The following is a 15,312-nucleotide window of genomic DNA, read 5'->3' on the forward strand; positions in this document are numbered from 1 at the left end:
GTTCCAACCCCCTTGTGTCCCAAGAATGGCCACTTTCCACATTACATACCACCTAATTATGACTGCAAGGCAATTTATGGTTGTTGACTTTATGAGTCACCAAAACACCCTGAAGACTCACATTTAAGAATCAATAAATCTAGATCGGCATCCAGAAGTCACAGAGGAGATTGCGACAACAAAGGCTTCATTGAACTTCTGGAGGGCTTGGTCGAGCCCCGTCTTGTTTTGGGTTCATGGGGTTATCATGTCACAGCGCCGACCAGAGCCCCCTCCCCTAATCTCTCACAGGAAAGCATCTTATCTGAGAAGGTGCCGGTAAAAGAGCGCTACGATGCTTTGGGTGACTACAGGACGTTTTGATAAACAGAGAGAGATGTGCTCTACGGAAAGGAAAGACAAGATAGACATTTCACATATAATGAACTGGTGAAGTGAAACATCATTTATTTATAAAGTATACAATACAACTAAAGACATAAGGGGAGTTATCATGGAAATGTGGCTAAAGCCAAAAAAGCTTTTAAGTGGAACTTGCTTTTAAAAAATCTCGTACAACTTTCTAATAATAAGACATGATTCCCAATGGTTTAAGTCATAGTTAAAAAAATATAAAGATTGAAAAAACTATTTTGGGTTGCCTACGTTTATTCTCCTTCACTAGGACACCTAAATTATCCGTTCAGATAGCTTATAAGTTTTGGTGCACACTCTAAAAGGACCATTCACCTTTAAGGGGGGAAAATTGCAAAATATTCAGGTGAAATTAATTAATGGATTATAACCAATGTATTTATTATGAAAAAAAACTATTAGCTACAACTTTAAACATTATAAAGGGTGCCTTGTTGAAGGTGGTATCAGTTTCTATTACAGCATTGTTACCATGTCATGGATTGATCTAATTTCAGCACAATTATTGATAGTTTAAATTTCCACAAAATTCAGTAACTGTTATGCACATACACTGGCAGGAACGCCCAACTGTTGAATAAAGAAATGGGATTTTTGGAAAACCTGTATGTATTTCTGTCATTTTGTGTCAACGAGCTATTATAAATGTAAGCTACATCTTCATAATTGGCGCTGAAAGCTATAAAAATCATTTTAGGAATGACAAAATCCCTGGCATCTGTCTTCTTCCCCTTCCTGACCCTCTCATTTAGAGTTAACAACTGCTATGACATCATGGCCCTCACATTGACAAATGGCCCCTGGGACCCCCGGTGCAGCTTTTAGGGTTTCCACTGTTTATTTCAACAGAAAAGGAACTCAGCCATGCAAGCTAAACAAGTTTTAAAAAACTGCACACTGAAGAGATGGAGCGAAAAGAGGATATGGGTAATGTGGAACCAGTAGCACTCTGAAGCTCTGATATAAAGGCTCCCTGTGATAAGCTGAGCAGAGGGCTCTCTATTATGGTCTCCTCCAAGCAGCTTTTTCCACTCTGCAGATAAGCTGGGGTGGGGGGCACTGGGATGAGGCAGCTAGCAGGGCAAAGACAAACAAGGAACCAACATTTGTTCACAGAGCCAGTGGTCAGAATGGCCCCGGTGACATCGCTGAGCATGAGTGGAAATCGTGAATAACTGTGCTCCAACTTGCAAAACTTCCCAATGACAGCATGATGAATCAAACGCCATATTATGACAACAAGCACGGGGTGGAGTGGCAATAATCACATTGGCACAAATGAGAAAACTGGCAGCCATAGAGATGATTCAAGACATAACAAAAATATCATGATGCAAATCCTCTGGTCTGACTTGGACTGGAACCAGAACAAGAACCAGGACTATTTTATTCCAGCCCACATCCCGGGAGAATCTGGAGTGGATCATGTGCTGCATCACCTGCGCCATAAACCAGGGACTGAAAAACTAGCCGGTCCCAGAGGAAGAGAGTTGGCTCGTAAATATTAAGGCCGTGCTTCTAGTTTACTTTACAACTGTGGGAGTCCGAGGAGTCCAGCTGGGCCTCATAGGCACCATTAATGAGCAGACTCATACCACAAATATGCAACATATGCAGCAATATGAACATGTACTCTCAAAATATGCTTACACCAACCAAAGTCTTACAATAGTATCCAGTAAACTAATAAACAACATAGCTTAAGAGCTTAACAGCGTTTATGGACACATTAAGGAAAACTTTGATGCACACAACCAAAAAAAAGCCAAGCAAGCAGTATTTCTTTATGCCAAGGCATTGCTCAACACAAGTGGGGTCTATTAAATCAACCATGTGTCTCCAATCAACCCTGGCAGTTTCAACTGAGAACATGGTTTAATGAAAATCCAACTTCCTCCAACTCACACACCAATGAGCCTCTCCAATAAAAGGACACAACAAATGGACTACAGTCCAAGCAATGATCTAATAGGTCGTGGAAATCTGACAGCGATCTGATCGATCTCAAGCTTCTGCGGTTTAAACTCCTGTGGGTAACAAATTCGATTTAGCTTAAATGAAACAAGAAAAACAATTTGTGAAAGCGGGATTATGAAACTTTTGCCGAGCGAAAACATTTACAATATAATGGAAAATACAACTGTATCAGTTCTGTATTGTAACAATATAAAAAAGCAACAACAAATGGAAAGCTGGCTAGCTAGTATTAGCCAACATAAGCTAGTAGTTAATACAGACGATTACGACTGTTGAAGAAAATCCCTTGAATATATTAACCTGAGGAATGGTGTGTTTAATTGCTGCGGGATTCAGATAATCATCCAAACCCAAAGGCAATTATGTTTGTGTTAGCATAGCCGCTTACCTGTCTTCCCAGTATTGCTGTTGGTTAGCACCTGGAGGTCCGTGGCTGCATTAGAGATTTGGTTCTGGATGTTCTCACAGGTTCCCCTCAGTCCTCCAATATCTCGGGCATGAGCGCTGACCGTACCATTCAGATGTTTGACACAAGTCCACAACCTAGTGACGTGTTTATTCAGGGCCTCTTTGATCCTCTGGAGGCTAGAGGAGATGGGATCCAGCTTGCCACATAAACCCTCCACACTAACAATGCGGCTGTCAATGCGTGCAATCTCCTGCCCGACATCATCAGTTTGTCCCTTGCAGTGGTCGGCCCCAGCGTTCACCTCCCTGCGAAGCTCGTCCAGATGGGTTCTCAGCTCTTGATGCTGCTCCAGGAGGTCCTTGGCCTCCTGCTCAGCCCCTGTTTTTACTTGACCCCAGGTGGAGTTGAGGATCAGAAACGCTTGAGACTGTTGGTTGACTACATCTGATAGAGAGTCCTCCAAAATCCCTACACGTCCTTTAAGATAGCTTAACTCGCTGTGGACGTGCTCAATGCTGGTGCTGGAGTTGGGGAGTTGGCCCTCCATGGCTCCATCGATATGAGCCTTTAGACTTGATTCCACAGCATCTACAGCAGTTCTGCAGCTCTGGAAGTCTTGTTGAATGTTTTCTACAACATTTAAAAGACCCCCAGATGGAGAGTTGGTGCTGGTATTTGCCAACATGGTGGTGAGTCTTTCTTCCATGGAGAAAAGCTTATCCTCCAGAGTTTCCCTCAGGTCTTTGATGGCCTCTGCCTGTTCTTGCTTCAGCTTCACCTCAACGGAAAGACATTGGGACGCTGAAGTTTTCTCAGATGAGTTCAGATGGATGTCCAAAAGACCGGTGTCTGCATTTCCTGGACCAATAAGCTGGGTCTTAAGGTCCTGGATCTCCTTCCGGAGGTCAGCTTCCTTTGACTCCATGAGCTCGGCCAGGCTGAGATAGTTTGTTTCCGTTCCCTCACACTGCTCCTGAACCGATGTGATTTTATAGTCGCAGGCGTTCTTCATGTCTGCTATTTTGATGTCCATGCCTTCCATTAACTCCTCTCTCAGAGCGCTGATCTTCTCGTCCAGGTAGGCCCGCAGGTCTGCACCACTGGTTGCAGGAGCAGGAGCGGGTGTGGGCAGCTGGTTCTGGGCAGCCTCCATTAACAGATGAATCTGTCCTTCATGGCTGTTGACGCGACCCAGCAGGTTGTCCAGGGCATTGCTCTTGGACTCCAGATCGTCTGTGAACTGGCTGATCTTGTTCATGACCTCGTCCATCTGCGTTGTCTCACTCCCAAAAGAGAAGTCCTGCACCTGAGCGATGTGGCTCTCTGCCCCTCTCGCGCTGGAGGGCTGTCTGAAGTTATTCAGCAGCGTAGCCAGCATTTTACTGGCATCCTCTTGAAAATCCAGTCTCAGATTGGAAGACATGTCAGTCATTCTTGCCTGCATGTCGAGGACCATCTGGGATAGCCGCTGCACCTCCTCCTCCAGGTGTTGCTCGCTTTGAGATCCTCCATGACCCGACTGTGGCCTTTGACCTGTCTGACCTCCAAACTGCCTCTCCCCTCCCCATGGATGGTTCCCCTGATTCTCTGTCCGCTGATCTGGAGCTTCAACGAAAAGTAACAGACGGAGGGATGGGAAACAGGTATATTAATGTTTTTTTCTGACATTTTTAAGCTGTATACATTTGTTTCACATATATTCATGGTAGATTTCTCACCTTCTGGGACTGGAATATGTCCAGAGGCAAAGGGGGCAGGAGGCATACGCTCTACTTGGAGCCGCATCAGATCCTTCACCTCCATGCAGTCATGGCCCTGGTAACCCGGGCAGCACCTCCACTCCAGCTCTGTTAAAGTCTTGTATGCAATCTTATACATGGGCCTGAACTGTGTCCGATATCTGAAAGCATTAAAAACATCCAAAAATTCACAATTCCTGCTGAACATTGGTCTGTTATAATAATTAATAGACACAATTCAGTCCATTAGATGGTCCGACTTTGCGCAACTCTTTTCAGGAACACAATGGAAACTTGGAATCACAGCACTGTTTGTTGACAAATTAACAGTAGATAAACACCAGTCACATAAAAACAATAATTAAACAAGCATATGGCAGGAAGCAGCTTAGACCATTTCCACTGTTAACCACACAGTCCTGCCACTGGGTGATTAACTATTTCACAAGTGTGTTTGTTGCTTAGAAAACACTGAATTAAAACAAAGTCAGAGGAATGTCTGCCCATCTTTGCCATTCATGAAGATTCAACACGGATGCCTGAATTACCTTTTGGTTTCTTAATCATGTTTTAAAGATTCTTCTAAGGATGAATGTCATTTATATAAGAGAGCCATTTCAATGAAGCAACAATAGAAAACACGTGCAGTGTAATCGAGTAGAACAATAAGTAGGCTACATTTACTCATTATTGGTATTTAAGTATCATTTTGAGTTACTTGTAAATTACTTGAAATGTCCATGTTATGCTGTACTTCTACTCAGTTACATGTATTTGGTTAAATAGCACATTAAGATTAAAACAACATTTCAATATAGTAATACGTTTTGAAATAACTTTATAAAAAAGCAAACTAGAATTACATAAAGTAGCTGAAATAGATCCTGCTGCTGCACTGGTGATGCTTACACATTAAAGTCTTGCTCATTCAAATCTAGTAGATATATGTTTTTAATCAAAGCCATTTGCTTCATAAGTACTTGTTTTCAAGAGTACTTTTACGTTTTGAACTCTAAGAATATTTGGAATATCTGTAGGAACACTTTTACTTTAAGATCAGATTCATCTCTGAAATGGTTATTTACATCACAGTCATGTTGTCAGTGCTTCGCTTTACTCCACGCTGTTGATAATAGAAACCACACATTGATAAAATACTAACAGTAGAAAATAATATTCGCCCTCCACCCAGTGCAATTCTGGGAACTTACATCACTTGTTGCTCACAGTTTGGCAGCTCCGGAGGACACGGCAAAAGTTCCGGCTGCACGAAACTCTCCGTGCCTCCCACGACGGAACAGCTCACGTTCTTGTGCACAACGTAGGCGCACCAGTTTCTGCAGAAAAATCTCCAGTTAACGTTCAATGCGTAAAAATTGCGGTGCGTATTCACGGCATTGCTTACTTTCCAATAAGAGTTACTTGATGATACACGACCCAATCAATGAGTAGACGTTTATATTATAAACACACACACATGAATTACTTACTTATTTCTTTGGCGCGTTCCAGAGCCAGAATATGATCTCCCCTGGAACATGTTATGTTGGAATGGTGTTCCACTGACGAGAGGAAACGTTATTAAAAAGTGAAAAAGTCCAAAGATTCCGCGCTTCATTGTTAAAATGTTTCCCTTCGGGAGACTCAAAAGTAGTATTTGAGATTGTAATCAGCAGTGAAGGTCTGTGTTCCAATGATCAGTGAAGGCATCGCCGGCTGTTCCCTTTCTGAATTGCGCAGTTTACAACCTCCTTCCAGCGTCCTTGGATATGACGTTTCAGGACCCCCTCCAATACACACACACACACACACTCCCAGAGGACACACACACACACACATAGTGCACACTCCCAGAGGACACACACACACACACACACACATAGTTCACACTCCCAGAGGACACACACACACACACACACACACACACACACACACACACACACACACACACACACACACACAATCCCAGAGGACACACACACACATAGTGCACACTCCCAGAGGACACACACACACACACACACACACACACACACACACACACACACACACACACACACACACACACACACACACACACCTCTTTCGGCATCTAAAAACACAATGTCATAGGACTGCATACTTTCCGGAGGACTACATTTAGATAATGATTGTCTTCCTTATAAAAAGTCACCGTAATTATCCCGTGGGTAAAAGGTGCGCATCTGTCAGCAATTGTCTGCACATATCCCTAAAACTAAGAATATATTTTAAGTTTCACTGAGGTTATTGAGTAGTAATAATGACACATGGAAAGTGATATCTTACTTTTTTTTTTAATAGAAAGAATATAAACGTTCTTTGAGCAACGTCACGGCTTGACATGCCATCATAACGTTTTTAAATAAAACAGTGTAAAAAAAGAACAAATCTGTACAAAGGGAACATAAAAACAACTTCACAAGAGCACGACATTAAGCCAAAGAGGTTTGCTTTCAAAATATCAGGTTGGAATTGTGGACCTCAGGCGTGGATCTCTGCTCGATTTCTTGGGATTGATGCCGGACGGCTCTCCAGCGTTATCAAGAGCCCGTTTCAATGGTCTGCCTGGGGTCGACACTAGACGTAGAAAACAGACTCGTTACAAATGAACTTGAAAATGAAAATATTTGTATAGATGTATTCACTGCCCTTACTCCCAGATCAACAAACATACCGAGTTGTCTCTCAATCTCTTCCAGCTGCTTCTTTCTCTCCTCCATTTCTTGCACCTTTCCCAGCATTTCAGGAGACTTCATTGTATTTAAGTGATGGTCACGATCCTTTGCTGCCTGATCCACCTTCTCCAGAGCTGAGCGTTGTTGAGTGAGCAGGTCTACAGAACAAAACGAGAGAATTTAGGCACAATTGCACTTATAAGAACACCAAAAAGGAACTATGAAATATGATTCTGAGAGATGTCACCTATGTGGTCCTTAAGTAAAAAGTAATGCTGTGGGAGGGGGGCTCCAAACACTTTTAATGTGTCGATTGGTGGGGCTTTGTTATTTCTTCCTCCAAACTTGCCCCTGGAGCTGACCCTGTCCCCCTGCCTGGTCAGGATGGTGGGACATGGCTTCTTTTTCTGCACCACCTGTAAGTAAAAGGCACAGTTAAGCGGGGATAATAAAACACAGGCCGCTGGATGTAGTGGCACGGCTTCACCCTCAGCATCACTCACCGCCTTTCTGTAGTTGTTAGCAGAGTCCAGGTCATCAATCAGAATTGTCTCTCCGAGGATGTTTTTAAAAGCTGCAAAGGAAAGGCAAACAGGAAACCGTCAAAACCGACAAATCTAAAACATTCCTGTTTTACTAGTAAAACTTTCACAATCAGAGACATTAAAGCAGAATACATTATTTGAAATTGCTACTGATACATGTATTTGGCAATCAACGTAAATATGACCAATAAATATTCTAAGCAACTTTCTTTTTTTTTAAATGCAGAAAATCCCTAAATTGTTTTTTTAATGTGGCACAAGAGGCCCACTTTCTGCTCCAGTGATGGTGAGGAAACACCTCCACTCTTGTGAGGTCCCAGGTGGAACCATTTACCCAGCAGGAGTAATGGGGGGCATGAAGGAAATACCCCAACAACAGCAAACACAAAAAGACCTGGGAAGTCTCCGGAAACCCACAGAAAACCTGGGCTGGATCTGCAATAACTAGGCAGAGTCACAGTGAGCATCCATTGGAGGCCGCTCACCCATGTCACGGTCCCGGTCTTCGGTGTACAGCAGCAGGTCTTTGGCGTAGACCGGGTTTCCAGGGGGATCAAAGAGCATGCAGCCACTCCCCATGTGCGGCAACGGTCTGTAAGAAATTCATAACTTAGTAAAGAGACTGAGAGGTTCTAAGAATTGTTATAAAAGGACCAGACAAGTGTTTTTTTATTGATTTCCCGAAGAATCCCTGAGGTGGAAACATTTCCAAAACTTTATTATGATACATGATTGGTGTAATGACTCAAACAAAGAGGACTGGAATAGTTGCAGTTGCTGCTTTTCCCCCAAAATAATAAAAAAATGTATTAAATATGTTTGGGTTTGAGATTCCTGGTTAGACAATACGATACATATGGAGTATGGTTTTCTGAAAATAGCTTTTCCAAACTATGCAACACCACTGGTGTGATTCTTTAAGTAGCTGTCTTATTTATAATAATTACTCACTATTATCATTTAACCAAAATGAAAAAAATCATAATAAATTCTCAGTTCGGACAATCAAAACTGGAGGCAGATGTATTTTCTGATTTTCTTACTTTAATAATAATAATAATAATAATAATAATAATAATGGGTTTCATTTATAAAGCACTCCATATTTGACTTCAAATCCCGAAGTGCTACAAGCAGTGAGCATGAACAGTATTAAAAAAAAATAAAAAATAAAAAACCTTACACAATACGGTAAAATTAATAAAAAGCAATAGAAATAAAATAATAATAAGTAATGTAATGTAGTGTAAAATAAAATAAAAGGGGGGTAATAAATAAATAAATAAATAAGAGGTATTGGGGCCTCTGGATGCTTTTGTTAGGGATCCCGATGAGGAGTACATTGCAGTAGTCCAGCCTGGAGGAGACAAAGGCGTGGACTAGCTTTTCGGCGTCAGACAGAGTGAGTGTGGGGCGGAGTTTGGCGATGTTCCTGAGGTGATAAAAGGAGGTCTTGCACAGCTGTTTAATGTGAGCCTCAAACAGGGGCGGACTGGGCCTAAAATTCAGCCCTGGAAACTGACCCAGTCCGGCTACATGAAATGTCAAATGTTAGAAATCCGCTGTTTATTATTTAAAGTTTTACGTCCGATTCACTCCTTTTTTCCTCTCTGTACACAGCTCCAATTTGGGCATTGGCCTGTCATCAGATTTCATTTTTAGTTGCTGCTGTAGCGGAAGTTTAGTAAAATTATTTTTGGTGAAATACTCCAAATCTCCACCCTCCATAATTGCACTTGCTTCAGTTGCTTGCTACTTTCTAAGGGCGGTGATGACAGTTACAGTACGAACTGAAGTTGATGCGATTTGATTGGATTGTGAGGCATTACGTGAGCCTCATCTGATTGGTCAATCCCTCAATTTCTTTTCACCAAGGGAAGCCAATTTCGGCTAGCCTCCTCTCGCAACAGAGAGTGCAATCTACTGTTTCACCAAGTTTGTGAAACAGTGTTTGCAAGGCAAGGCAAGTTTATTTATATAGCACTATATTATATAGTTTATTTATATAGCACTTCTCAACACAAGGCAATTCAAAGTGCTTTACAAAAAATGAAAGACATTAAGAAAATGGCATTTAAAATCAGTCATTAAAAAGAAAAGTTAATAAAATAAACATTAAAAGAAAAAATACATGGATAAAAGTTACAGTGCAGTCTAAGATATGAATAGTTCAATTAAAAGCAGCGACAAAAAGAAAAGTCTTCAGCCTGGATTTAAAAGTAATAAGAGTTGCAGCGGACCTGCAGGTTTATAACATCTAGAGGGGCGCTGTTTCACTCTTTGTAAAATACTCAATGAGAATGGGGGAGAGACAGGCCGACAGAATAATTACCGAAACCAAACTAAGTGTTTTTATTGATTTATTAAAATTATAACTACAATCCAAAAAAACAGGCTTCCCTTGGCCTCCAGGAGAAAACGCCACTGAGTTCAAGAGAAAATTCTCACCCACCTCTTGGTTCTTCCAGCAGCTCAACTCTGTCCCTCATCATGAACGCAGAAGGCTGGCTATCTGAACTCGCGCCCTCATCATTCTCTTCATCATCTTGCACTTGTTCTAAGCTGCTGCTGATAGTGCTTGTAGCAGCGCTGCTGCCAAAAAGGTCTGTCAATTTGCGACATTTATATGCTTCACCTGCGAGTGACTTCACATTTTTTTCTCTTGCCTTCTCAGCCCCACCTTTATCTATTCGTTTTCTTTGATTTTTATCCATGTTTTTCATTCTCCCTGTCTGCCGCGGGGTCTAATCCCTTCTCTTCGGCCCAATCCCAAACGACTCCCTCGACCCTACCCCTCCGTGACGGAGTGAACTCCGTCTGTAGCCACACTCACAGCTCAACGAGGCTCCCTGATGTTTATAAGCTTCTTAGTTTTTGCAACGGTCTGTAAATATACACAACTTTATAATAAAATGCACACATTTACCTTTTTCTAGACTAAACACAGGTATGATCCTAAGTTAAAAACATAGGTTGTTAACATCGCAATTTATCAGTGGATGTTTGCTGGAACTACTTGTAAACAGCGTGTTTCCTGACGGACACACACAGCGTGACTCCGGTCAGGTAGAGACCGGTCTCAAGTCAGCACCGCTGCAGACTCGCTGTTTGAGGGCTTGATAGCCCACTCGCCCTTCACACCGCTCCACACTCGTTGCTTTGGAACAGCCCTCAATATGGCGGACCCTCCGCGTGAACGCGCAAACGGAGGGGTAGGGTGTAGGGGGCGGTTTGGGAATGGGCCTTCGTGTGTCCGGTCTTTTTTCTTCTTCGTGTGTGATTATTTGACAGATAAGAACCACACAACTGCATTAGTGGCCGCTGTCGCCCTCCGTTGGCCATCAGTGCAATTTAAATGATGACGTTAAACTATTTTTGTTTTGTAAAGGGCCGGCCGGCCGTCCACGGCCCTTGGCGACCGGCCGTTCTGTGGTTCTCCAGATTCTACAGATGGCCAGTCCGCCCTTGTCTGCACGGACATTTGAGTGAACCGGACTTCCTGTTTCCGCCGGTCTTGGCTTCCCGGGCATGAAGTGTTTACATGTGTTTTGCAGATGCTAAATAAAAGTCTAGCTTGTACCTTCAATACCCCGCCTCCGACTCCCGTCTCTCGGCACTACATTGGTGACCCCGACACAAGTCTCGTTGAAGGATCCGAGAGTGAACCGAGCATGGCAAGTCACGCCTTTTTTTTCAAACTGCCGGAGTTTTGGGAGAAATCGGCGGCTGCATGGTTCGCTCAGACGGAGGATCAGTTCGCCCTCCGCGGAGTGGCTGACGATGCAACGCGCTATTTTCATGTTGTTTCGGACCCGGGTGGTGGATACCATGACAGTTCATTGGTAGTAATTCTAGTAGGTCTCACAGCTTTATCCTAATGACATACAAAACGTTACATGTAACAGATTAAAGATTTTACAACTGGCGTTCCATTTCATCTAGTTATTCACTGAAGATCTTTTCCTCGATACCCCCTCACTAAGACAGTAAAATAAATGGACGGAACCGAAAAAATTTGCTGTACGTGAGCGCTGACGGTCGCCTGGACCCGCCTGCTAAAAACTAGGCCCGACAAACCCGGATAGTCGCCCTACCGATCCATACACCACGGGTAAAACTCTTCCTCCCTCTCGACCCGTATGTTGTGCAACTTGTCATCAGAGAACGTGTAAGAAAGGTCCAAGGTCTTATTTTATAGTACCTGCAGAACTAATATTACATAACTAGTAATCTATAGTTATCCGACCCTTCACGTCACCACGATCGATCAACTTCTGACACATATGACGTCGCATCAAAACCATTCAATGAGCTCCCACATTTTTTCAGACTAAATTCACATACAGGTGTAGGACAATTAACGGTTTAGCCACGTTACCTTCCACTTATACATACTTATTTATGCTATCATTAACGCTCACACTCAAATTCTTCATACGTGTAAATCATACAAAAATCATGACTTAACCATCCTACGCCTCATTTTCACGCTATCCGAGTACATGTTTCGTCCCCTTTATCGAAGATCATTCATACTTCATAAAGATTTAACACTCGCTCCATTCCGTATGACCATTCACATGAAGGCGGTCGGACGAGTTAGTTAGTAACCAGTTCACAACACTAACACTATAACGCGGCAATTGACTACGTGTGAACAAATCAAAGTAGAAAGAGTCACCCAGAAGTGTCAACATGTTTTAATTAGGTCATCACTATTATAGATAGATAGGAAACAGACAGAAAAACTGAGGAGTTTAGCATGTTCCTTATTTGAAGTTTCTATTAGGGTTTGGTTCAATATAACCTTCTTTATCCATTCACTTGCGCGTCCCATTCGTTGTCTCCTCCTTGCGTCCTGCCTGGCTGCACGTATCAGACGCCGACATTAACTTCTCTATTATAGTAAAATATACTCTCGCATACATAATGGTATGTATAAAACATTTAACGAGAACAAGATATATACCGTCTCATAAAACTATCCACGACGTCCTAGCTCCTACGTTGTTCCAGGACTACCTACGGGTAGTCCTCTTCCGTCATACCCTACTACACTTCTTCAGTCGATCCTGGCCCCTGTCACCTGTCCAACAGTACGGTGCAAAAACTTTATAATCTCTCTCTCACACTCTCAACCACGCTACAGGACGACCATCAGCCGAACTTAAGGGTAGTCGGGCACTTTCCTGACTCGACCAAGAATTCAGGTTTTGCCGTTAATGCGTCCTTGAGCTTTTCGGGTTTTGCCGCATTAATGCAAAAACCTCCGTACCAAACTCACCAAAAAAAAGACAAACCCAGTAAATCCTGTATAGAACTACGCCTACCGCTACAACGTCCCCATGAGAGCTGACGCGAATTGTAATGAGCTGTATAACCTAGTGTATAACCCTCTTAGCTAATGGGCGTCGTTCCTACGTGAGCCATAATACTCTCGTTATGGCATCAAGACCAGTGAGCGGTGCACACGCGTCCTCTTCAGGGACGTGTACGTGCTATCCTCTGGTCCTTCGACTGCCAGACTCGACAGTCAAGCTACGCAAGCGGCGATGGCACCGAGGCATGCAGCCGGCAGGCCAGTCTAGTGGCATAGATTCGAGGCTATAATGCGAGTGACGACTTAATCCTTTCGTGGTACAGTATGGACTGCCGTTTCGTTCCCAGACCGCCTCCGCCGGCTCCACTCGACGCGCTCTCCCAATCGGTGGTACAAACTACGTCTTGGAGACGCGCGCCGCACGCTCGACGAGGTCCGGACCGTACAGTCCCAAACCAGGCGGCCCGCGCTCGCATCTGCCCCGCCGCCGCAGTCCACAGTTACACCACAAGATGGGGCACCAACACTATCACGTCCGCTTTTCCACCCGGACGCAGTTCCAGCCTCTCTCGCGCGCTCTCCGTCCGACGATGCCACTCTACACTCACACGGGCCCGCTCACCGCTCTACGATCTTCGTCTCGGCGCGCCACTCTACGGCTCGGTTAAACAGAGGCCTCGAGAACCAAACAGGTGACCGCGCATAGAAGGACGTAAGGGCGCGGAGCAGCCGTCCGGACTAGTGCTACAGCAGCGCCGAGTGCGGAGCGGCGCCTATTGGCACTTGCTCCGTTTGCAGCTGAAACCCAGGCGCTAGCTACCCGCGGACACCAGAAGACCTTGCATGGGCTCTGGCCGCCCACATGTCTGTCTTATACTGGTCACTAGTCGAGCGTAGGCTCAAGAGCGACGCGATTCCTTCACGGTGCGCTAATCCTCTACAGTCAAGGCCCACGCACCCCCCCCTCCCTCCCTCGGACTTTGACCGCGGTCGCATCTTCGGTCCCCGCTCACTGGCGCATAGCGGAACTGCGAGCCCTTCGTCGGTCGTAGGTCCGCATCACGAAAGAAGCACGGATATGCGCGCTATTCGGCCCAAACACGAGGCGGCAGATGACAGGAATATAATGACGCCGAGCCAACGGGACCCAGGTTGGGAAACCTCCCGAACGCGCGCAGTCAGAGAGAACCTGTCCACCTAGTGCGCGCCTACGCTTCCCCACCGCTGAACATTGAAAGCAGCAGAAACCCGAAGCGGCAAGGTTTCCTATCAGACGTCCTGATCGTGTCTCACACTACAGGAGACTACCTTCGCCTCCCTCCGGCACCCCCTCCAACCGCCCCGTCACCGCACGAAGCGCTGAGTGCCGATCGCGTACCTCGTGTCGGGCGCGCGAACGTCCAGAGACAGTCCGCAAGTAGGGCAAATAGGGAAGGTGTAGATAAAAAGTAACCAAACAATATCAGACAGTTAGCCCTGCGTGTAGATAAGCGCAGAATACGAGAACAACACCTATGGCAACGTAGCAGTCTCAAACATTGGAGTCGAGCCTCAAACGACAACCAGCGCAAAACACAGACGGAAGAGATAAACCTAGACAGCGACGCACGCCCCCAGATCCAGGACATGAGTAACCAAGTAAACTTGACACCCACCGCGCGCGCGCGTACCGCACGCGCCGGTGATGGCTCGCGTCCGGAAGCGCACAGTATGATCGTGGAACATCAAAGTGTAATACATGACTTCCCTGCCGTGCAGAGTAGACGACGAAAGCGGACATCGCACGGTACCATCTATTGAGTCCGACCTCAACGACTACAGAACGGCGGCCTCTGAAGACGATCCACCGTACGGACAATGGTCCCTTTCACGGCGACGCACAGGCCTTCGTGGAGGTCCCGTTTTGTAGACTCACACGTACTTCTTGGCCAGCCGAAAGAAGCCGTTTCGCGCCCCGAGTCATAATTATCCGGTACAATCACTCGGCGACAGACATGTACGCCGCCGTACACGGCTTCCTTTTCAAGAATACTTGTTTTTTACTCAAGAATGGCACTGGTCGTCCGAACTCGTAGTAAAAGGTACACCCAGTCCTTCCGAACTTATCCGCTCGTCCGCAGCCCAGGGCAAGGACTGGCACTGTCGAGCTTTCAGAAATCATCCTTTCGGACTTGCGGAACGTATAAATAGGACACCGTCCTCCTCTACATTA

General features: G+C 44.8%; 2 protein-coding genes across 3 annotated transcripts in view; both read right to left on the reverse strand.

The window, feature by feature from the left end:
* Positions 1-6,310, reverse strand: part of emilin2b (elastin microfibril interfacer 2b) — a 9,925-nt gene extending 3,615 nt beyond the window's left edge. The window contains exons 1-4 of one of the 2 annotated variants that reach the window (XM_010776051.1): positions 6,030-6,310; positions 5,751-5,876; positions 4,519-4,700; positions 2,780-4,399 (exon numbers count right to left, since the gene is read on the reverse strand). In XM_010776051.1, coding sequence (XP_010774353.1) covers positions 2,780-4,399; positions 4,519-4,700; positions 5,751-5,876; positions 6,030-6,157 — 2,056 coding nt within the window. In that variant the 5' untranslated portion in view covers positions 6,158-6,310. Of the gene's footprint in view, positions 1-2,779; positions 4,406-4,518; positions 4,701-5,750; positions 5,877-6,029 lie in introns of both variants that reach the window. The other variant, XM_010776050.1, reaches the window with a different exon arrangement.
* A 525-nt stretch (positions 6,311-6,835) lies between these two features.
* Positions 6,836-15,312, reverse strand: part of smchd1 (structural maintenance of chromosomes flexible hinge domain containing 1) — a 25,713-nt gene continuing 17,236 nt past the window's right edge. Inside the window, exons 43-47 of the mRNA XM_010776054.1 lie at positions 8,266-8,372; positions 7,739-7,809; positions 7,483-7,651; positions 7,235-7,393; positions 6,836-7,137 (exon numbers count right to left, since the gene is read on the reverse strand). Coding sequence (XP_010774356.1) covers positions 7,022-7,137; positions 7,235-7,393; positions 7,483-7,651; positions 7,739-7,809; positions 8,266-8,372 — 622 coding nt within the window. The 3' untranslated portion in view covers positions 6,836-7,021. The remainder of the gene's footprint in view (positions 7,138-7,234; positions 7,394-7,482; positions 7,652-7,738; positions 7,810-8,265; positions 8,373-15,312) is intronic.

Source organism: Notothenia coriiceps, unplaced genomic scaffold (assembly GCF_000735185.1).
Source record: "Notothenia coriiceps isolate Sejong01 unplaced genomic scaffold, NC01 NC01_scaffold00016677, whole genome shotgun sequence".
In the NCBI taxonomy this organism is placed as follows: Eukaryota; Metazoa; Chordata; class Actinopteri; order Perciformes; family Nototheniidae; genus Notothenia; species Notothenia coriiceps.